General features: G+C 37.5%; 1 protein-coding gene across 3 annotated transcripts in view; it reads right to left on the reverse strand.

Moving 5' to 3' along the window:
• JAKMIP1 (janus kinase and microtubule interacting protein 1) overlaps positions 1-23,842 on the reverse strand; it is a 139,940-nt gene that overhangs the window by 54,505 nt on the left and 61,593 nt on the right. For all 3 annotated transcript variants that reach the window (XM_039728855.1, XM_039728857.1, XM_039728858.1), the window contains 5 exons: positions 22,449-22,723; positions 14,627-15,121; positions 3,073-3,282; positions 2,309-2,428; positions 461-607 (listed from right to left, as the gene is read on the reverse strand). In XM_039728855.1, the coding sequence (XP_039584789.1) occupies positions 461-607; positions 2,309-2,428; positions 3,073-3,282; positions 14,627-15,121; positions 22,449-22,577 (1,101 nt within the window). In that variant the 5' untranslated portion in view covers positions 22,578-22,723. The remainder of the gene's footprint in view (positions 1-460; positions 608-2,308; positions 2,429-3,072; positions 3,283-14,626; positions 15,122-22,448; positions 22,724-23,842) is intronic.

Raw genomic sequence — 23,842 nt, forward strand, 5'->3', positions numbered from 1 at the left:
CCTCACATTCTATATGCCTCTGTTAATCTCTCACGTAAGATATTTTAGAGCAGAATCAAAGAACAGTCTGGGAAAAATATTAGCAGACAAGTGAACTCAGTGATTTAGCATAGTGCATGCACTCCAATTCAGTTCTGACTTCTAATCACAAAAGCAGTATTTATTAAAGCTGATTTTTAGTCACTGCTTTTTACAGCCTGCAAAAACATTTTATCTATCTGGGCTCCTTTCCCTTAATCAGTGTGAATTGATACAACACAAAGCACATGCCACTCTGAATTTAGAATATGAGTTTTCAGCTGTATTGTTTGCATTTGACAGTTGCACCATCCCACTGTGGAGACTGATCTGTTTGTTAGAATAAAAGCCTCACAAGCACTTCCACCTCAAAGTAACTGTGTGCAATGTGGTCTCATAACATGATGTTGGAGGTGATTACTTACCAGAGATGGTTACTTACCAGTTCTACATTTTCCCTTGATAAATTTTTTATTTTTTCTTCCATTCTCTGGATACATTGTAACATATCATCGTTTTTTTTGCTCATCCTCTTATTTTTTTCTACCAAAGGCTTCAGCTGACTTTCTGTCTCCCGAGAACGTTTCAGCTGCAAATGGCAAAGGAATGAAGTTAGCTCTGCTTTAGTTTGAAGGAAAGGAAAAATAGGTGTGCTTTCACTTGCCTTGCTTAATTCAGAAAGTTTAGCTCTTCTGCTAAATGGCATCTAACATACGCCACTGCTGAACTAAGAACTACAGCAGTTCAAACAATAAGATGTAACATTTTTGTATTGTCTGCCAAAACACTCAACCTGGTCACTGGATTTTGCTCTTGGCAAACAGTTATGATGATCCATAGTGATTTCTTTATGAAATAATCTCAATTTATATAAGCTTCTTGTGACCAACTAGGTCTCTAGACAAGTTGTTTTCACCAATTTAGCCATCCCTTAAGAGGAGGACACTCTTCCTCCTCTTAATGCATAATTAGAGCAATGAGAAAGTCAGCCAGAGGGCACAGATTCAATCTCAGCATTCTGCTGACATTTTCAAGCTGCTCAATTTTGCTCCTGTGGTTTTATAATGTTAGTCAATTACATGAAGCAAATTACTGCTCTTCCTTGCATTTGTGTGTATTTAATATTTCACTGTTTTTACTCCATGAGCTGTTTTGTTTGGGGGAAAATCTATTTTTCTCAGTCAAAAGATTTAAAAATTTGTTAAGTTTTATCTGGAAAGGAGAAAGAGATAAATTCACTGAGTATTTGGTTTTCTGTTTCACTCTTGAGAAAATTATTTTTCACAGTTCTTAATCACATGGCCTTCCTGATACTACTGATTTTATGTCTATTATCTCATAATATAAAACCTGCTCCACATTCCTTTCAAAATATATTCCTTATGCCACTGAATCTAGAATCAAGAAGAGCACTTGACTGAGTCTTACATGCCCTCCATCTAGAGGGACACTGAAGGATACATTGCAATACTTCAGCATTCTTCAGGGATGTTTTGCATTAATTAGCCCCACAGAAAGGATTAACAAGGAAGGAGGTGTCAATATCTCACAAAGATGTCAATGTTTCACTCATCTATAGGACTGACACATAGCACCACTTCAGCCCTCACCATAATTTTAGAATCAGATATACAGGTTCCAACTTTTTAGAATGAAAAATCTGTTCTACTGCCACTAAAATTAGGGCATTAATGGACATGTGTAAAAATTCCTGTTGTGAAACTCACCTCCCATTGCAGTCAATGGGAGTTTTACCATTAGCCTCAGTGCAAGCAATTAAGTACTGATAAAGGCTGATAAAATTCATTCTTAAAATTCATGTCATATCCTTTTTGCCTAAGTTACTATCCCTCTTCTAGGATAACTTCACCTAGTTAAGAGAATTCCCTTGAGAAATGGCAGATTTTTCATCATTCAGCTTTTTTAACTCCTAGCTAGCATAAGCATGTCACAAATTTCAAAAGGATGAATACAGCAATTTAAGTGCATGGATTATGCATGTTTTACACAACATCGTTACACAGTACTACAGGCAATATACAAGTTAATTTGATTACTGTGACCCCAAAACAAATCTGTAAATTTTAATTTTTGTGGAACAGAAATGGTTCCATCCATGTCTTCTATGGTCACAAGATTAATTTCTATAGAAATCTCTGTTACATTTAGATATAATTGACTGAGGCCAACCAGGACTAATTCGTAAATTATTTATAACACTGACTTTCCAACATTAAATCTTTTGCCACAAAGATACCCTCACCATCTGTGTTATTACTAATTAATTTACCAGTTCATTTCTTTCATCTGCTAGGAGAGTATTTCTGTCTTCCAGCTTTCTTATTACAGCATTCAGTTCAGCGATTTTTAACTGAAATCTCCTCACATCTCGTTCATCCAGATGCTGCTCCTTTACATCAAAAACATACAGATTTATAAAATTACTTAAAAAATAATATTTTACTGTCCATAGTTTAATATGATAGCTTAGCAACTGTAGTGTGTAAATTTGAAACAGACTCGTACATCAGTGTCTGGAAAACTAACTATAATTAACTGAAACACTAAATAATAACATCCTGGGAAAATGCTTCATGATCAGCATATTGTGAAATGCATGTAAAGTTTAACAATTAAAAAAACTATCTAGGTAAATAATGTTTCACATATAGCAGGTTACTTCTTACCAGATTTCTCACGCTCAGCTAAAACAATTCTAGTGTAAAGGACATAGATTAAAATCACATGGTTCAGTTTTTGAGAAGTATAGTACCCATTTACTAATGGTTAAAATATCCCTAATGAAATAGTGAGAAAATACTGAGGTTCACAGCTCAAGATCACAGTGTAAATTCTAGAAGTTCTATGTCCACATATTTCTCAATATTCTTTGCAATTTAAGAGGTCCAAGGAGTTTTTAAATCATCAGTAAAACAGCACAGTGCAGCACCAGGTCATTTACCATTAACTGGTCCTAGCAGTAACCACAAAACCAAGGTGAACACCCAGGCAGTTCTCCAGAGCTGAACTTCAGAGAAAACACCATTTTCTTACCGGACTTCCCATCAGTTCGCTGATATCTGCCACTCCTGCAGGAAGCTCCCTCTTGGGACTACTGTGGTATCGCTCTGCCTCCTTCACTTGGACAAGCTGCTCATCCAAAGCTTCTTTCTGAAGGAGCAGTTTCTGCGTGTGGCCTGCCTGGACACCAAGGTCTTTCTCCAGAGCCAGAATCACCCTGTCTTTGCCTTTTATCTCGTCCATCTGGAAAGAAATAATGCATGAAGGAAGTCTCTGTAACATCCCCAAGTGCTCACTGTATCCAAACATACAAATTTGCAAAAACAAAGTTATGTTTCTCTCAGAATTACACCAGCATTGAAACTGTGGCTGCCAAAAAGAAAATATATCTTCTCTGTAGTCTTTTTCTCTGTCCTTAAAAAAGGTTCAGCCTTCACTTGATCAAGAGTTTCCTTGGTCCAGTCTCAAATCAAGAGACAAAAAAAATTAGATGCAAACATGCAGTGAAACAGAATACACAGCCACTGAAAACATCCACTTCACCTGAGGATACACACTTCTATACGGAGAAGAAAAATCTGTTTTCACTATATTTCAGCAAAGAAACACAATTAGTACAAGACAAAAACACCCTTTAAAACTCACCTGGGCTTTGTTTCAAAGCTTGAGCCACAGACATTTTCCCCATGTTGACTCCCTCTTTATTAGTGAATATCATGTGTGGTGAATCTCTTCACAGACATTTAAATTAGTAGCATATACATGCACAATATTTAAACTTAAAATCTTAAGCATACCTATGTATTTTATGTGCCCTTGTTATAAGATTCAAATGAGGACTAGTCTTTGTGTAGAAGGAAAAAAGTAAGTGCACACAGACCATAAGAATAAAGGGTAGGAAGAAAGAGCTCTTAAACACCCTCTCTGGTTACTGAACTGTGTGTTCATACATCTCCATACCAAATAAAGCACACTGCTCACAGTGATCCACTGCAGCTCTCATAGGATTTGTCCCTTGCAGCATCAGTGTTAAATTCACTTTGGTACTATTCCAAATGCTAGAGGAAGTGACAATCTGCAGCAGTTACTATAGAAACAGATTTCTTAACAAGAACATTAACCATTAACAATGTATTTATTGGAACCGTGCTGTATCTCCTCCAGTTTACAAAACCGTTTTCTTCACCAACATAAATGCATGGAATTTTGGAAGAGTATTATAACCTTATTTGAAAAACTAGAATCATGAACTAGTTAAATCATGTTTGTTGTTCATTATAGTCCTACATCCATAGAAGTCCTTTATGTCAAGTTACACCTAAAGAAAAAAGAAGGGAAAGAAAAAAATACATACTAGAAGTAATTTATAGTTCAAAGTGATTTACAGGATTAAACACAATGAGATTACATGATCGGATGCAATTTGCTTCTTCAGGATTCTTGCCTTAATCCTTTCACAGTCTACAAAGCACATTAAATTAGTTTGCGTAAAGAACCTGAGTGGCAGGAGATGGCTTGGCTGAACCATGATCAAAGATAAAAAGGTCAGATTTGAAGTGAATAAGCTGGTCTAGACTGCTCTGAAGTTCTAACTGGAACTGATGAAGATTGGCTCAGATGCAGACTTCTTCCCTGATTTAGAAAAGTTGCTGTGTCCCAACTCCTCGTACAGTAAATAAAAACAATACTTCCCAGTATGTCAACTCACATTTGTGAGACTTCCAAGTATGCCAAAAAAAGACATGCAGGAAAGAATGCAGTTTTTATTAATGGAAGAATTTGCAACATGCAGGATTTCAGAGGGACTGTACAGTGAACAACAATGACAAAAATTAAGCAGCTGCCTCATTTACTGAATGCTATCTGTCAGGCACACTGATCTATAAGGGCGCCCTTGGGAGGAAAAAATGTCGTGTAACTAAATACTGTGGACAGTTTCGCTTTCAGTTACACAGGTGTTCACACTGAACATCCATATAGCTGACACAGGAATCTGCCCAGGCAAGGCACACATTCAATAAGACCCAAGCTCACATATGCAGCCCTAATTCAAGGTACCTAATTAGTTGTGTATTTCATACTCTTCCTGTTCTCACAACTTATTGGTAAACGCCATGACATAGGTTTTAAGTTGGAAGAAAAAAGGAAAGCAACAATCTTGGTACTTGCTGAACTGACACAGAACTGATCCTTTGAAATAGATGTGACCAGTGCAGCCACACCCACGTAACCCTCCTCTCACACTTCCATTGATCAAAGCACACAAACTCACACAAATTAGAAAGAAATGCCACAAAAGAGCATGGCTTTGAGGTGAGGGTTAAGGGAAGGCATAATTCTCCTCTGCTTTTCCTACTACTCTTTTTCCAACCACAAAAACCTGCATGTGGTAAATCTTTCAGATAACAACAAATGCCTCATGTTTAAGTCAAACAAAAAGTCTTTGAAACACTGATATAATGAAATAGCAATGACTGCAGAGCCTTTTTTATTTTGGATTTTTATTTTAAGTTACAGGTATGCACTAGAAAACCTGTTACTCATGTAAACCTGGGCACACACACACACAAATACACAGAACACTGCAAGAGCGCTTAGTTTTTAATAAGCACAAACCACAAGACCACAGAATTTCTAAGCAGCTAACTTACCACAAATTGATAAAGATTATTAGAACTGCATCAAAAATGCCTCCAAACTGTGCTTCAGAAGCATGGGGGTCAGTACAGTTGTGCTCTCTTCAAGGGAATGGTTACACCCTTTGTTCATCCAATGTAACTGCATCGACCTAGTTTATGTCTCAGTTTTCTTACATCTACAGCAATCTCACCCAAAGCCTTACTATCTTTTTCAGCCTTGCATGGTGCAGAGCAAATCTGTTCATCTTCCTTGTCTGTTTTCTTAACAGAGAGCACAAATTGGTCTAGAGTGGGGGAAAAAAAAATGAAGAGAAGTATTTTACAGCGATGCAACCTCCCTCAGTTGCACGTGGTATGTCAGGGGCCCAGGAGGGAATGAAAGAGGAGTCATGACTAGGAAAAAGGGAGAGATGGTTTAGGTTTAAACTGAGCATAAGCTGCCACAGAAGAAGACTTTAGTTTAGCCTAGTATTGTATATTCTGATAGTTGTAAAAGCTCAACCAAAGTCTCCACGTCAGTTCTGTCCCACTGGAGAACCACTGGAGCCACAGTTTGTTACATGAGGGAAAAAAAAGTTGGCAGCATAAAGGCCAACCAACTAATGTAATTAGGTATGCATTAGGTATGTATTTTAGACATATGTATTATGGTCTTTATTTTAGTGGGGAGAAGCATATCTTCCATTAGGCAAATGAAAATTAAAATGGATTAATCCCGTTTCCCTGCTGCCTCTATTTTAATCCATCACATGTTGTGGAAGCAACGCTCTCGTAGCCAAGATTCTCTAAGAATCTACATGGTCTTAAAGAGAAGGAGCATTTTTTTATTAGACTAAGTGACAGAGTTGATAAGAAAGCTCTCGGGCACAGAAGCCCTTCAGCAGATTAGATTAAGAAGTGTTTTCATGTTTTCTACCATGGCACTATACTTGAAGGACCAACATGTGACAACTGGAACCTGCATGCATAACTCCCACCACTGCTTTCACAGATTCCTGCCTGTTTTGCAACTCATTTGAGACCTCTCAATAAGATACAGAGGATAGATACCATCTTTTTTTCCAACATATTTAGCACAATGACATCCCAATCATGCATTGCACTCATACATATTGTATAAATCAAGTACACGATCCCAGAAATTCCTTCCAAGTGTTGTTTATACATGAAGATTTCAAATTTGTCTCAGTTTAAAACAAATTTACCCACTTTCTGCAGCTACCAAGTACAACAGGGTCACATGAACTCTTTTATATTCTCTTTTGCATGGATTTTAAAGTACTTCAGAACAGTGATTATTTTTCTTTATGCAGTTAAGGGTGGTACCAGTCAGTACAAAAAGTCTGTGGTAGGAAGACAGTGGAGCTAGATGATGTTAGAACATATTTTCAGTTATAGGCCTTGAGAAGAAAAGTAGCAGCAATACCCTCTGAAAGAGGATTTAAAGAAAATAAGATCATTCACAAGCAGCTGCAGAGGCAAATTACTGAGAAATCTCCTTGAGTAGCATAAGTAACTCTGGAGCTCTTGGTTCAAATTAGAGCTTTTAAAATATCATTTCTTCAGGGGTTTTGTGCTGTCAAATGTTAGCTGCTGAACACAAACACTACCTGCATTATGTCATTTACAGCCTGTGTCAAAATCACCCAGGTTCCTAAGAACATGTATCTAACTGCCCCCTTACAGCTAAGAGAAATGAGCAGAAACAGGTCTTTTAATAATATTTATCAAACATGAAAGAGAACCAAGCCAGTCATGAGAAAAAGCATCCCCTGCCAATTATGCCACATTCAATGGCTACAGTGAAAGAAAGTCAGAGACCTTTGGGGGAACTTTAGTCTCTCACGAAGTTGAAAGAGAAATTCCCAGGGAATTAAAAGCTACATCTATCAAGGCAATGACATATTCAGTTTCCAAAGTGGAAAAAGCCAGCTGCTGTATTGCCAAGTGTAAGACCTTCTTCTTTACCCATCCTTGTCAAAGTTTTCTCCTAGCCAACTGCAGAACAAAATTCTACAGTGCACTTCTCCAGCAGAAATTTAATTAAACTTTATACTAAGTGCCTGACACTGAAAATAGGGCTATCATGACAGAGGGATTGCTGGTTACTATAAAGAATTAAAAGAAGATGCTACTCAAAAAAACAGGTAAAGATTGAACTAAAAAGAATTAACATCTTTTACATTTATAAAGGGACACTAAGACCTAACAACAATACTCCAAGCTGAAAGCCCATGTGGAGGAAAGAATTAAAACATTCCAGAGTTGGGTATAGTATTCCCTACAAATTCAAATAAATGTTTGCTGCTTATTTGGGACACTTAGGGGGAAAAAGAACAAGAGATGCCAACCATTCTGTGGAATAATAAGGATCACAGACAGAAGTGGATAGGATTTATTCTTAATTTCGTGTGTAATTTTTCTAAACCAACAGACAATAATTTCCTCCTTTTAGCAGCTTTTCCCACATATTTTTCTGAAGTGTGTAAATATCTTCAGAAGTTTTGATAAATTATACAAGAAGCATCACATCGGCAGAAAATTCCAGAACTTACTGATAAGGTTTCTCACATTTTTATCAAAGGCCAGTTACAACTTCTACTACTGGATTTTTCCTATTACCTATACCAAGCGTTCATTGACAGAACTGTAATGAAAAAGTAGTCAAAAAGATAAAAATATAGCAAAACTAATACAAATTTTAGGAGATTTTTTTTGGGCGGGTGCTACACCACATGTAGCTTTTGTGGGTTTTTAATACTCTAAGGAGACATAGAAGTCAAATTTGTGACCTTCCTAACTTTTTAGAAAATATTAAGAACAAACAGAAATGCTGAGCCTGCACTATGAAAAAGGTTTCATTAGATCTGCTTGATTCAAGTTAAAACAGCATCTGGCTGGAATGCTGCCCTGTGAGCTCCTAAGAGAAGAAACATAAATCTTCAGAGGACAGAAAGCCAAGTATTATTTGCAGTCCTACAAAGCTGGAGGTGGTGGGTCTCTGCTGCAGATTAGCTCAGCCTTGGAATGCAGCTGAAACACGTGTCTCCAACAGATGGCAAAATCCAGGGAGCAGCCTAGCATTTGATATCAGCAGCTGTGTGTGAAATACATGCGGGTTAAGTGGCCGAGAAGCAGCGCGCTGCAGCTCCGCCCAGCCATGCACGACCGCCTCGGATGATTCAAAGCTCAGCTTTCCAGTCTTAAAATTCGAGACTGCTTAGGAGTCAAAACTCACACACACGTGCCAGTGCACAAGTGAAGGGAGAAAAGCCAGGCCTCACCCTTCTCCTCAGGCCAGCAGGGAGTGTCCCTGCCAACAGCCAACTGTCCCTGTGCGCCACAATTTTCAGAGACAAATGTCTCTGCACTGCCCCCAGCGATGAAAGTAGCATAAAGATACAAATTCCACTGCCTTAAAATGGGAAAATCCTAGTAATGGTAATGCAGGAGAACATGAATGATATTAGAAAACTGTTCCCGTCAGTAGGTAATTTGGGGTTTGGTGGAGTGTTAAACTTTTGCTTTATTACTTTTCATGTCAATTGCTCATTTGAAGTAACGGAATGCACTTTTCCCCAAATTTGTAGATGATACCAAATTCAGTGGAGCTGTTACAACACTAGAGGATACGAGGACCATTCAGAGGAGCTTTTTGACATGTTGGAGAAATGAGCCAAGAAACCCTCATAAAGTTTGCCTAAGAAAGGTACAATGCCCTGCCCCTGGGAGAGCTCAAGTGCCTGCTGGATGCCAATTGAAGTTGGCAGTTTTGCAAGAAAGAAAAGAAGAAAAATAGAAAGACAAAAGGAAAGATCTTTGCATTGTGTAGGGCAAGTTGGACATGGGTCAGTGGTGAGAGCTTGCAATGATTGAAGTTAACTTGATACTGGGCCAAACCAGGAGGGGCGTACCAAAAAAGATTAAGCTTTTAATTTAGCATATAGGAAACTACACCAGGAGCACCAGAGCCACTTCTGGGCTCCCCAGCACAAAAAAGAAGGTATTGACAAACTGGCCTAAGTGCCATATAACTGGAGGAAGGCCAGTAAGACCACTGTGGGCCAGCACTGCAGGAATGGTGAAGGTGCCAGGCTCGCTCAGCCAGCCAAAGGAAGAAGGCAGGATGAGTTAAAACAGCAAATATCCATTGAGCCATCCAAAGGGGAATACAGCCATGAACAAAGTACGTGCTTCTCCAAGATACACAGCAAAAGGACAATAGTGATAATCAAAATAAGAACAAGAAAGAAATCTCCCAGTGACTGGGCTTTAGGGCAGGCTGTCTCTGCTGAACTCCAATCTTGGGAGGTTTTCAAACGGGACTGGAGGAGGCCCAGAGCAACCTGATCCAACCTTCAAAGCAGAGCTGCTTCAAGCAGGACACTTGACCAGCTGACCTGGAGAGCCCTCACCATCTAAATTTCCCATGATTGTATTATATTCCCAATGCTAAATCACATTAAAGACATAGACACCTTAGTATGAGTATAATCCATACTAAGGACAGACAGACAGACAACCATATTAAGAGTTGTGCAAGGTTAGAGTATGAATTTGTGAAGGATGTGAGTTGAAGTTTTGGACTGTCCTAAACTGGAGAAACCTAATTCTTAATTCTAAAAAAAAAAAACCTGTCCAGAAGCCTTTGCTAAGAATGTGAGATGCTGTGTTACACACAGACAGAGAAACTGAAATACTAGTTTTAAAAAATCAATATAAATGATACATGAGCTCAATCCATAACATGTTTTTCCTCTTGAAGAGAAGTTTCAATGAAACTGCCTGGACTTCTACCTTTAAAAACTGCTTAATCTATTAGTTTGAATTATATTCTTTGATGTCCTGCATTATATTTATTTGGGAAACCCCAGACAGAAGCAGTGTTCCACACTGGAAGGAGTTTTTTATTTATGCAGCAATATAATTTGTACTAAGGAGATTAAGGACACTTAAGTAGTGCATCTGTCTCCATAAATCACTGCTGATCAGGAATTTCTAAAAATCACCCCTTGAAAACAATTTCTTTTACTTTGATGCTCTTAGCAGCAAAATGATTTTTCGCCCTGCAAGTATGAATCTGCAGTACTGCCAGATTGTTCTTTAGAAAATTTTTATAAGGCTACTTGAAAATACGATTAAAATATGCAAATTTAATTAATCTGGTGTACTCTGTGCCCTCTTAAACAGGAACCTTATTGTGCATCTAATACAATCAGTGGAATCTTAATGATTTTGTGGTTAAGAAAAAAATTTGGTCTGTTTTATATTGAAGTCTTTCAGTTAATTTCAATCCAAGCTGTTAAAGAATAAATATTCTTTAGGAAGACCATATGCGTAAAGATTTTAACAGGGTAGAATGGTATTTAGCTGTAAAATAAGTAAAAGGCTTGATGTTAAAGACATTTCCAATAATAGAAACAGTGTTTACTAAAACATACACCACAAAATGCAGGGTGCAAGTGTCATTTGTTCATTCCAAAGTTTAATTACTATATTAAGCATTCACAAAATAGTCAGGTTTTTTCTTATTCAACCAATACTAAAAATTAGTAGATCAGTGATGTCGTAATTCAATATCCTTTTAATGACTGGGTTTTTTGCATATGTTTTCCAAGGCAAGCACTGCAAGGTGTCCATTAATCTTGCCACTGCAAAAACAGTACCTGGAGAAATGTGCCTTGCAATGTAAGGGCCTGCTTAAAAACGGTGTCCAAGTGGTCCCAGAATGAATGCAGCCTTGAGCTAACATGCTGCAGTCAACAGCCAAGGCCTCCTTCACACCTGTGCTGGCAACAGAATGAGGCTGGGCTGTTTCCAAGGATCACCAACTTTGTGAGCAGGCTATTTCAGGACTGTCAGGCAAAAGAGAGCAACTTTACTTACCTCTGAAAACGAACTTCAAACCTGATTATCAGCCCAAGTCAGTTAAATGGCAAGCTTAATCAAGGACTAAGAAAAATTGGCTGCAATTGCTAGTTGGTGTATTTTTGTACAATTTTCACTCTGTGGAACAATACAGCTGTTCAGACTCATCTACTCAGAAAATATGGGCTGAACAAAATAAATAATACCTGTTCTTTTTTTCTTATTCTCCAAGGTGCCTCTTTACTTTCAAGACATCTGTTTCATTTGTCCCTCCAGTTTGTTACTAGCTATTTTTACTTCTGGTTTCATAGCTGCCAGCACATTGTGCTGATGCATATATACAACACGGATGTATTTTCTTAAAGGGTGGGGGAATAAAATCCACAGCAATTAGCATTCCTTCAATTAATGGAAAAATTTATATTACTGTTACATTTTCAATTACAGGAACCAAAAAATTCCAGTATAATTTCTTACCACACATAGAAAAAGTGTGTTCTATGTTTTGCCATATAGATATTTTACTTTCTCTTATTAAGCACTAGGACCTTAGCCATCCAGTCTTGTTTCTGTCGAGGTTTGTTGGGTATTTTTCATGGCTCAATTCAAAACTACAAAAACACTCCCCAAATTGATCTATCGTATTTTTAAAAAATATAGTCAATATAATTGTATCTGTATATACATAGACAACAGATTTTTCTTTTTTCCTTTCTCATAACTTACTTTTTTGATAGCAGCCAAGAATGGTAAGATTTGAGTCAGATTAGTCGTGGGTGTTAAAGTTAATAGCAAAATACAGATATTTTTCTAGCTGCACTATCTATAAGAAAAACATTCACAAAAGTAATCTATGATCTGAAATGCAAAATAAATCAGCCAAGTCTGACAAGGCAATCAGACTGCATCCTGAATTACTCTATCTGAATCTGAATTACAGTATAGCCAGCCCATTTAGGTTGTTAATCCCAAAGATGCTGGTTTCTTAACAGTGCCACAAAACACTGCACACATACAAAAGAGCACATTAATTGAAACTCAGTTACAGAACTGTGCTAATATCAATAACACTTCCTTTCACATCCTGATCATTTAATCTCACAGAATGGTACAAAGCAATGAAGAACCCCAAATCCAGAGCTGATAGGGTTAATCTGAAATTGAAGGCGAGCATCCCTTGAACTAATTAAATGGAGGGGAGAGAGAGAGGGAAATGTCCCAGTGATCAGACTCTATAATCCCATGTGCTCTCACAAAGGAAAAGAGAACCTATCTAGGAACCCTGCAGTATTTTTTACCTCATTCCAGATTTAAAGACTGCCCTGTGCAATAAAAACTACCTAAATTCCTGGAAGAATTCCTAGAAGAAACTCTTTCACAAAACCCCACAAACCATTGCATTTAAGGAAAAAAATGAAATTCATTATATGAAAGGAAGGGAGGCACTAGAAGGCAGCACAGGACTCTTGGAGGAAGATATAAACATTTCCTGAGAAAGCCCATGAGACCAGCAGCAGGCTTCCTCTGGTGCTGGGAAAAGGAAACAACATATATTCACCTTTTCAGATGTACTGAGTAACACAGGCCCAGCAAGGCTACAATTAAAATTTTGAATGACATCACAGAATTTTTTTTTGTGCCAGACAGAAAACGGAGTGCACCTCTTCATCACCTTTGCACAACAGCAGACTGAAAACCTCTACTCTTGACAGTGAAGAGCTAAGTATTTCCTTTGAAATCCTTCTTGGAGGAGGTGAAATTCATTTAGAAAATGTCCTCCAGAAAAACATATGATAGAATGTATCAACTTTCTCTCTTCTTTAATACTTTGTATAATTGTCTGTATTTCATAGCCATGATTTTAGAATTTTACGTGTCTAATAGAGAACAGAATATGAAAGAAAGTGCGTTTGCAGAAACTCCGCATTGTCAGTCTTTGCAGTGGTCTTAATTAATGAACAAAATGATACCCCTGAGACTCGATCAACATCCAATTAATTTAAAGCATAAATATTTACTGCATTAAAAGCTTTCATTGTCTCAGACAGAAAACCAGCATCATTAAATACATATTACAGTTTGTAGCTTGTCCTCATCATAATTTTTCCTGAGGAATACAAGAAATAAGAGGTCATTTCTTCACAAATTCAAACCCACAAGACATTTTCCTAAGGAAACTGATGTTTCATTCTATTAGAAGTCTGTACTACTTGACATGACATAAATATTATGCTTATTGTATTTTTTATTTTATTTGCATAGCTATCAAACTGCTAGTTCGTGCAGATAAACCATTAGGTATATACATACCTATAGAAAATACGTTATCAAACAGAAGTGTCACTTGATGAAGAGCTCTCTAAATGTATTACTGTGTACAGCCCATCTTAGATTCTTTACATTTTACAAAGCTGAATAATTTGGGGCACCCACTGTCAGGAAATACTGCCTGGATTTTGATTTTATACAAACAGCATAGTCTGCCATCTGTGCTGAACTCCTAGGGTTTATGAGGCGTGAAAAAAGCCTGCTGTCCTAGGCCCTAACTTTTCTGCTGCTGTAGAAAAAACACAGAAATTCTGAAAGGGCAACAGTGCTTCATATTGAATGACCTGGATAAAGATGCAGAAGAAGCAAAGAGACTGTCTTGTTTCAGCACAACTGGCTCCTCCAATTTGAATATAAATCCCTACGTGAATTTAATGTTGCCATCTCACAAGGCATTATTGCACTGTCCAGTGAACAATCCCTGACTTGTTTTGGTCACCAGGAGTATAGTTACGCAACTATATAGGAAGGGGAAAGTCTATTTCTTTGATCTGTTGAGAAAAATCATTCTGGAAAGTTATGGATGACTTGTATTCTATTTGGTGGGACATAAAGCTTCGGACTGTCTTGGATAGGCTATGGAGGAGCCTCCTTACCTTTGCTGTAAGGAGGAGAAATTGTGGCTCGTTGTAGCAAACAGCACTGATGGAAGATAGCACTGCCAAAGGCTGCTTTGACATTTATGGGCACATACAGCAATGTATCAATACCTGCTATAAACTGAAATAAGCAGCATTGCTTAGTGAACTCACCAGCCTGCGGATCTCCCTCTCACACTCCCGCTTTATTCTATTGATCTCATCCTGGTGGGACTGATAAGCCGTGCGCAGGTCCGCAGCCTTCATCTTATCTGCCTGCATAATGTTGTTCAGAGCTTCTTCAAGCTGTTTTTTGCCAGATTTCAGCTCCAAGATCTCTTGCTGCAGCTTCATTCGTTCCCCGTCGAAGGCCTTGCGAGCCTCCTCCTTAGCCTCGCTCAGCAGCGCCGTCTTCACCTTGTCAGCCGCCCCGTCCCGCAGGACATTGACTGTGGACTGCAAACGCTGAATCTCACCATCTTTGATCTTCACCATTCTTGCCACCTCCTGCTCATGCTGCCGGATCAGTAGCTCTCTGACGCTCTGAAGTTCCTTCATTTTCTCCTCGTGGAGCTTGGCTTTCAGTTCAGAAACATAGGCAGTGTGCTTATGCTGCTCCTGCTCCCTTTCTTGCTTAACCTCTTGGATTTTTTCTCTCAGTTTGCCCACCTGGAACAAAATATAAAATATTGACTGACAAGCACCACTCCACTTTTTAAAGTCACCGAGGAAACTGCCTCTAAACTGTTCTTCAAAACCTGTCCTATATATTCAAAAGCAAACACCGCACACCTCTCTCCAGTGAACAAACAGGGCTGGAAAAGGCCATGTGCATGTCAAGGAATCTGCTATGTGTAACTGGTAATGAGTTCTCACAGATCTAGGGAATAAAATAAAACTGACCAACATACAATCTAGTTATCTCCTTATTTCCTGTACCAACCACACCAGGCTACTCTCACCCATAACCCCTTCACTGCACTCTACAAGCAAATGGAAAATTACTCGAACAGGGAAAAGACTTTATGCTGGAAATACTTTTCTTTTGGATTTCTTAATTTCTTAGCTGTTTTAATGGGAAAGTCCTTATTATACAAACCAAAAGAATTTGCCTTTTGAAAAATCAAGTCTACTCAATGGACCTCAGATCTCACCCCAAAACTGAAACTATTCATGTCCCCAGACATTTCAGAAAATATAGGCCAGTGAGTCTAAGGGCTGGGGAGGGAGTAGTGGAAAAATGTTACAGACTATTATAATAATATCCACTGTGATGAAACCTCATTATAAAACGATGCTCAGCAGGCTGCATGGAAAGCAATGCTTTTTTCCATGTGGGATTAGATGTTAATTTAGAATAAAGGGGGAAAAAAGAGAAAGGCTCACTTGTCTATTAGAGTATGCCAGAAAGAATATAATGTATTTCATCATTCATAGTTTCAGTAACATCTTTCAACTATCCCCATTACTGAGACTGCCAAAACCTCTATCAGAGGCAGAGGTTTCAAAACTTGTGTTTTAACCCTCAGTGACAATACAAACATACATAGCAAATAGAAATTCATGTTAAAAGGAGGCTACCAAGCAGCAAAATGTTAGTCACTGCCACATCTGCTTCTGCCTGTGCAGCACAAAGCTGTGATTTGCAGTCATGTGACATTTAATTTAGACTAAATTAAGCCAGAATTGCAACTTGATCAGAGAGGCGTCCAGTCAGGATCAACCCACCACAACTTGACCTGAAGTCTTCAGACAGCTGGGACAGCAGACTTTTCCCAGGCAGAAAATGTTACAGTCCTCTTACTTTGAACAGTAGCTATGAAAATTAACCAACTAAAACTTACCCTTGATTTAAAGAAAGGAAGAGATTGGAGCAAGAAAGGAAGGAAAGGTATCATACATTTTTATGAAAGTAACCTAGATGAAGTGTTGACTGAGCACCACCTGGGAGAGCACTATAATTAGATCTGTTCGAAAGGTGATAGCTATGAATCAGACACTGTCACACACAGATTTTATAGATATTGTCATTCTGTTCCAGGATGATTCTGAGAATGTATCTCTATTAAGAGAGACAGAGGTTAGGTTTCTTCCCCAAATGGCATATCTGGCTATTGGAAATTACCTGCAGGATATATCCATGTATTATTTATTTCAGTGGGATGACATTTAGTTCCAAGCCCAGAGTGCATATCAGTGATTTTCAGTGTTTGCATTGGGGTACCTAATTCCATAGGAGAGTCCTATGGCAGGCAGGCTGGAATAGAGGATCTTTAAAGTTTCCTTCCAAGCCAAACCATTCCATGATGCTGCTAAAAACTAAGTCACCCACCTATCTAGCATCAGAAGTAAACAGACTAGTTTATAGATAAATTTTAAAATGAAACAACACTCATTATTTACTTATTGCATTCCTGATGAGCTAAGAAAATTGAAATTAAATTGAGCAATGAAACCTACTAATGACAACACAGGGAAACAAACTGCATAATGGCACATACAAACATAGATAATATACCTCCAGAACCACGGTAATTTTAAATTAGTCATCTTGCACATAAAGCATAGAACTGAAAGGCAGATTTCAACACAACGCATTCATGAGTTGAACTTCCTAAAAGAAATTTTAATAAATGAGAAATGATTTTGACATTTTGGAGGAGTGCTGAGTCACCAAATTAGCATACTTGCTCAGTTTTTTTCATCTTTCACTGAATTTGGGGAAAGCAAGGCAAAACCTATATGCACTGTTGCTGTCTGTGAGAACAGGTATTAACCACTCAGAGTAACTGAGTACTATCATATATCACTACTAATTTTACCTAAAAGCTTCAGTAAGAGGAATTTAAACAAGAAGAAATTGAATCCTTAAAAAAACCCTGGAAAATATAAAAAATCCAGAAAAAAAACCTTCAAAAAACACAGCATATTAAATGCTTATTACACCTGATGATCCAGAAAAAAAAATGCATCCCAATTCTCAAGGTCTTGAAAAAGTCTTTTCTTGTTACTACTTTTGGTCAGAGAAGATGGAAAGTTAGATCTGTCTGTTAGATCTTCTCTGAAAGCCATAATCTGTCCTTCCCACACCCCTCAGTCCCTCTCTCCTGCACACTGTGCATTTCTCTACTTGTCTGGCTTCCAGAACAAGAATGAAGTTAAAATAGTAGTGTGGCAGTTTCACATATGCCTGAGCCTCACTTTTTTGGGGTTTTTTTGGTTTTTTTATATGAAGAAAGCTATTCTATCTAAGAAATTAAGTCAATAGGAAAACAAAGTCAGGCATGCTCTCAGGGCACCAGTAAACCAATTATTGTCTACCTTTCTAAATTAAAAATTTAATAATTGGTGCACATTTGATACAATATTGTTGTCACAGCAGAACTTAGCTTCCTCAAATAATAATGCTAAGCATCATTGCTTCTTTCCTTTCCTATGTCTAAAAAGTGCCTGAAAGCAGAATTTTCTTTAAAACAATACAATTGTATTTTTCTTCGATATTTTCATCTTGTGTTGCTTTCTATGGAAAGTTGTTTTGCACACTTGAGACAAAAAAATAACAGTTCAGCCTTATGATCAGAGTAAATTGAATAATTTTAAAACAATGGTAATAACCTATTAAATAATATGTGTTTCCAAGTGCTACCAAACCACTGCCCCAATAAAAATGTTATTATAAGTACTTACTCAGGACTATCTCATTTTTTTCTCTTGGATTTAACAGTGGGGGTTTTTAATTTGTAGCACAGTAGTCAATCACAGGAGGAATATGCTCCATACTGCTTTTTGCAAGAAACTTCAAATTTGAATGTCAGAGAAGAGAAGGTAATTAGGAATAGTCAGCATGGATTTACCAAGGGGAAATCACACTTGACCAGTCTGATAGTCCTCTACAATGGCCTGGCTAGATGGGTCAGTGAGGGGGAGCAGTGAACATTGTCTGCCTTGACTTCAGCAAGGTTTTTGACAGTGTCTTCCATAACATCCTTGTAGGTAAGCTCTGGAAATGAGGGTTAGAGGAATGGAAAGTGGGTCAAGGTAGATGAAGAACTGTCTGAATGGCAGAGCTCAGAGCATTATGATCAGTGGAGCAGAATCCAGCTGGAGGCTGTGGAGCACCAGGGATCAGTAGTGGGTCCAGTTCTTTCCAACCTGGTTATCAATCACCTTGGCCCTGGTGAGGTGCATCTGGACTATTGTGTTCAGTTCTGGGCTCCAAAGTTCAAGAAAAACAAGGAGCTACTGGAAGGGGCCCAGTGCGGGGGGCCACAAAGATAAGAAGGAGTCTGGAGCATCTCTTATGAGCACAGACTGTGGGAATTGGGGCTGTTTAGAGGAGAGAGACCTGGCCAATACATATAAATATCTTGGAGAGTGTCAAGAGGACAGTGCCAGGCTCTTTTTGGTGGTGCCCAATGACAGAATAAGGAGCAATGGCCAAAAACTAAAACACACAAATTTTCACCAAGCCACTCTATCACTCCTCTTCCCAGCAGAGAGGTATGCAGTGGCAACTGAGACAAAGCATCTCATTTATCCAAACTCCTAGATATTGTGATCTCAAGCCTATAAATGTACAGTCCCAAGTAGAATATGGATATTTAAAAGCTTATTTAATACCTGAATATTTAATAACTGGATATTTAATAACTGAACTTGGTGAAGATGGAGTGACAGCCAACATTGTAACACCTTGCTACCAAGAACAAAGTATTACTCAAAATATTGAAAGACTACCTTCTAACTTCTCCTAACTATCTCAGTGGGAATAGGCACTTTGGAATACTTGTTCCTAAGTATTCATGGATCTCATCATAAGCATTCATAAACCACTGAGCTGACTGCCAAGACCATGCTCATTCACTGCAGCTCATAGCACTGGAATTCAAGGCTCAGTCAGAGTGAGTCCTGTCCCCATTCATGTTAAAATAAGTAAAATTGTTGTGCTTTGGTCAGCTCCTTTCATTACTCATCACACAACATTAGGATGTTTTCCAACAAAGCTTCCTCACTAGCAGAGTGAGGGCATGTGAGCCCCTGTTCAGTTCATGCATTTCCTTCCCCAGGCTCTCCATAGATGGCAGCACACCTACAGTCCAGAAGGACATCCTGTATCCAACAGGATCCCCAAAACTATCAAGCAGGAGTTCCCAAAACAAGACAGAGTACATGGGAACCAAGGCAGGGCCACAACTTTTGCTTCACCCCTTAGGCAGCACAAATGAACCCAGCTACTCATGTATGCAATGGTCAGAACACCACCAGCAATTATGCATATTCAAAAACATGCAAACATATGAGTTTTGGATCAGGTATTGCATAAACATGCAGTAAACAACTTAAAGAAAAAAAATTTCTTTAAATGGATCAACAACCAATGAAAAAAGATGTAGTAGGAAAATACGTACAAAGTTTTGAATGTCTTTTGGGTAAAATTTTATTTCAGAGAAAGTATTTTTCAGGCAAAAGTATGGTAAGGCTAATTTCCATTTGTGATGTCTCTCATCAATTAGAAGGTTCCTTCTCAGATAAATCATTAATACAGGAATATACGTGAGGGAAAAAATAGTTTAGGTAAATTAAATTGAATAAATTGGCCCCACAAGAGTTTGTTACCTTTCCTAATACAGTTTATCTCCCACGGGTCACAGAGCTATCAGTTTAGCAGCTTCAATACTTCTCTCTTACCTATATTAACACCAGTAAATATATCTAATTTATTTAGAATTCTCTAGGTACAGTTTTTTTACTTTTCTGATACCAAGAAATAATTTTTCTTGGTTTTGTTACTATTTTTGAACTACAGTCTAAACAGGAAAAATCTCTATGGCTTTGATTTACACATCTTGTCAGTCAAGGCTTCCTGTAAGTGCTGTACAGACCGAGAGTAGGCTGGGAAATAAACTACACGTTCAGTTCCAGTTAAATGATTTACAGAAAGCACCACAGCAAAGATGAGGGATAGAGGTTGAAGATCTCCTCACAGAAATGCACTCCAACACACTGCAGAATTTACTTCAGACTGCAATGCACACTTGGTAGGATTTTAGAGCACTCTGGCTGTAATCTCCTCTTTCCTCTTTCACAGATTTCATTCGTGAGCTCACCCATTTCTCTGCACACATGTGCACAATACACATTCTCTCTCCCATAACAACCTCAATAAACTAGAAAACATTAAATTTTTCAGCTGAAGAAAGGTGAACCAGAAACCAGGCTGAAACAGATTCTATACTGAATATAGTGTAAGAAGACTAGTTATTGAAAATATTCCTGCAGCTGTCATGGTCATGTATTTACACCTCATTCTGAGTTGAATCAAGTGTTAAACTTGAAGCTCTTACAGGTAAAGACTGGAAGTGTATCAGGGCTAAACTCTTTCTAGTGTTCATGTCATTTTTTTAATCAGAGTTATTTAATGGGTCAAATTTAATTCATTCTTCTGTCCAAGGTAAAATATAACTTTCTGTGCTCTTTTTAATGCAATTTTAAAACCATATTTCTACACATAAAGTTATACAGGACAAAATAGGAAATAAGATAACTAAAAAGAAGAATTTACTACTGTAAATGTAATCTACCATTAACTCAAGTCTCCAAGCAGAAACACTAAAACAGTGAAATAATGCAACTTACTGAACTGCAAATTATAAAAGGTATTAGCCACTACTAAATTTCATGGTGTGTGGTTTTAAAAAGCTTAAGTGGTTTGTGCAACTTGTTTTAAAATTTGTCATCATTGTATCAATCAACAGCAAGAGAAGTGGATGAGAAAGTGAATAGCAAAGCCCCTGACTTATCTGTTAATTTATCAATACCCCTGACCCGTAAGAGATTTGACTTTTTGCTTTAGTCTGTGAAGAAAAATTTCCAAGGGAACACAAATTTAGTTGGCTGATATTTTCTGAACCTATTGCATCATTCAACACAAATTAAGGCTTTATGATTTCTTTTTCCTCTTTTAAAAAAAAAAAAAAAAATAAAAGTAAAAAATCTGAGGATTACATTTGTGATGGGTTTGGGGTTTACTTTGTAAATTAAAATGCAAAAAGTAGGACCTTTCAAAGCTGAGTATCACAAAAGGATATTAACGAAACTAGAATGTACAGGACTGTTGTTATTCAGGTATTCCACATTTTACACTGATAAATAGAAAAAAGGCTAGAACAAAGATCCTTTATATAAAGAGAACACATTTTCAGTTCATAATTTCTCCACTTGGTAAGTCTTTGAGACTCTTGCAACTACAGTATCCCCAGTCAAATACAGATAAATCCACCTACACATGGATTATTCTCCAGAACTGCCCTGTGCAAAGACAAATACACTAATTGCTTTTAATAAACAACAGACTAGAAATAACCTTACTGGCTTGTCCATATTTTAAACAACTTACAGAAATATATAAAAGTAACTGCTAATATCTATAAATACAAATGTACTTGATGAATTAATATTAGATGATTCCTATGTGTCCTCTTGATCACCTAAATACCAGTTGAACATATGCTAGATATACAAATATTGAGGGATCTGTTTCATCAGCAATCGGATGCATCATTGAATAGCTCAGAACAATGCCACACATAAACTCAGCAAATCAAATTAGGACTCCTACACAGTTTCCATTAATTTATATTCTTCATAGGCATTTAAAGGGACATTCTTTGAATAAGGTGCTGATGTTTGATTTTGAAGACAATTCTTTTACAACGTACAATTTTCAGTAAGGTAAAATACAAAACTCCCTTGTCAGTAAGCTAATGCCATTGTATTGCTGTGATTGCAAATTTCAATGACTGAAGGTTTGGGGATATTTAGTCCCTTTTGCACATGATTTAAAAGAATTGGCACCAATTTTAGTTTATCAGTTGTTCTTCTGATTTCACTTCTCTTTTATATTTTTCTTTTACAACTAACACATTTTAGCATCAAACTCCACTGGTTTCTAACAGTGCTTCTGTTAAAAGAATGATCACAAAATAGCGACAAGTACCTTGGTTTTTTCTTGCTGAAATTCTATCTGGATGTTGGTTAGTTTAGTTCGCAGCTCCTCGTTAGCAGCTTGCAGGGCTTCAGTATCCATGTCGGACTTCTCTCCCTTGGCACGACTTTTCTTTGACATACTTGTTTTTGAAGTTTAAAATAAAATGTTTGCTCCACACTGAGCTGCCAGCTAGTGCTTTCTGCTTTTAGCATTTAAGAATCATGCAGTGGTCAACAAACTCTTTCATACAAGTCTCTGCCATCATGGGAGCAGTCTCTCATGGCCTGGAAGAAGCAAAGTGGTAGGAACAGAATTAGGCTACAGCATTGAGCAGAATCAAACATCAGATTAACATCCATTTTTAAAGCACACTGGACTTCCTTGAATTATGCTATACTTCATAGTGTACCAGAGTTTGAAAGAAATAGATAAGAAGTTACATAATATTTCACCATCTCTAAACTCTATCCACTCTATTTTGTTATTCACAGAAATAAAAGTATTAACAGTTCTGATGAATATAGCATATAAACAGAAATTATATCTTTTTCAAGATCTGACTGGAACCATGCTTAGAATTCCCAAGATGCAGAGAGAAAACCATAAATTAATTGAGGTAGTGTTTTGGTGGGAATAGTTTATTTTCTGTAGTAAGAAGAAAGTATTTCTCCCCCTAATGTATCAGTTATAATGCATAATTGTATTATTCGTAATTATCATTAAGTTTCGCATCATCAGCATCTATTAAAAAGGTATCAAAAAACTAAAAACATTTTAAAATGTTTCTTAAAATACCCTATCTGTAACGTGCTTATGTTCAGGGGTGATACTGTTTGAAAAGCTACAATGGAAACAACAAAGTATTTAACTTCATTTTCATTTCCCAGTATGCTCTAAGCTTAAAAAGTATTCAATTATTTAAATCAGCTTTATGTAATATTCAAGGAGAACATCAAAAGCAGACAAAGAACCCTAATTCCGATAATTAGGAAATCCCATGATTAGTTTTTTTCATGAGTAGTCAGTATAGAAGTTGAATCTGTAATTTTTTTTCCTCTCTGCTCTTCTGCTCTTCTCTAAGAATAACCCAGTGGAACTGTGGAACAAGTGCTATCAATGCCAAACTACTTTCCAAACCCATGTTATGTGCACATTTTTAAATAATCCTATAGTTTCATCATTAAATTTTCGACAAGCCAGAAAGGTTCCTACTTTAAAACTGAACGACATTACTGGAGTATTACATTTCCAAGAAAATAGTTATCAAATTGCCATCAAACAATAAGCTGCTCTTTCCCACCTACTACTGACGGGGAGTTATTTTGAAATTGTATTAGAATGAAAATCCCACGCATTCCTCAGCCCATACTTTCTAAGGGGTAGTGACTAATGCCTCAGGTGTG

This window comes from Passer montanus, unplaced genomic scaffold (genome assembly GCF_014805655.1).
Source record: "Passer montanus isolate IOZ18808 unplaced genomic scaffold, ASM1480565v1 scaffold67, whole genome shotgun sequence".
Taxonomy (NCBI): Eukaryota; Metazoa; Chordata; class Aves; order Passeriformes; family Passeridae; genus Passer; species Passer montanus.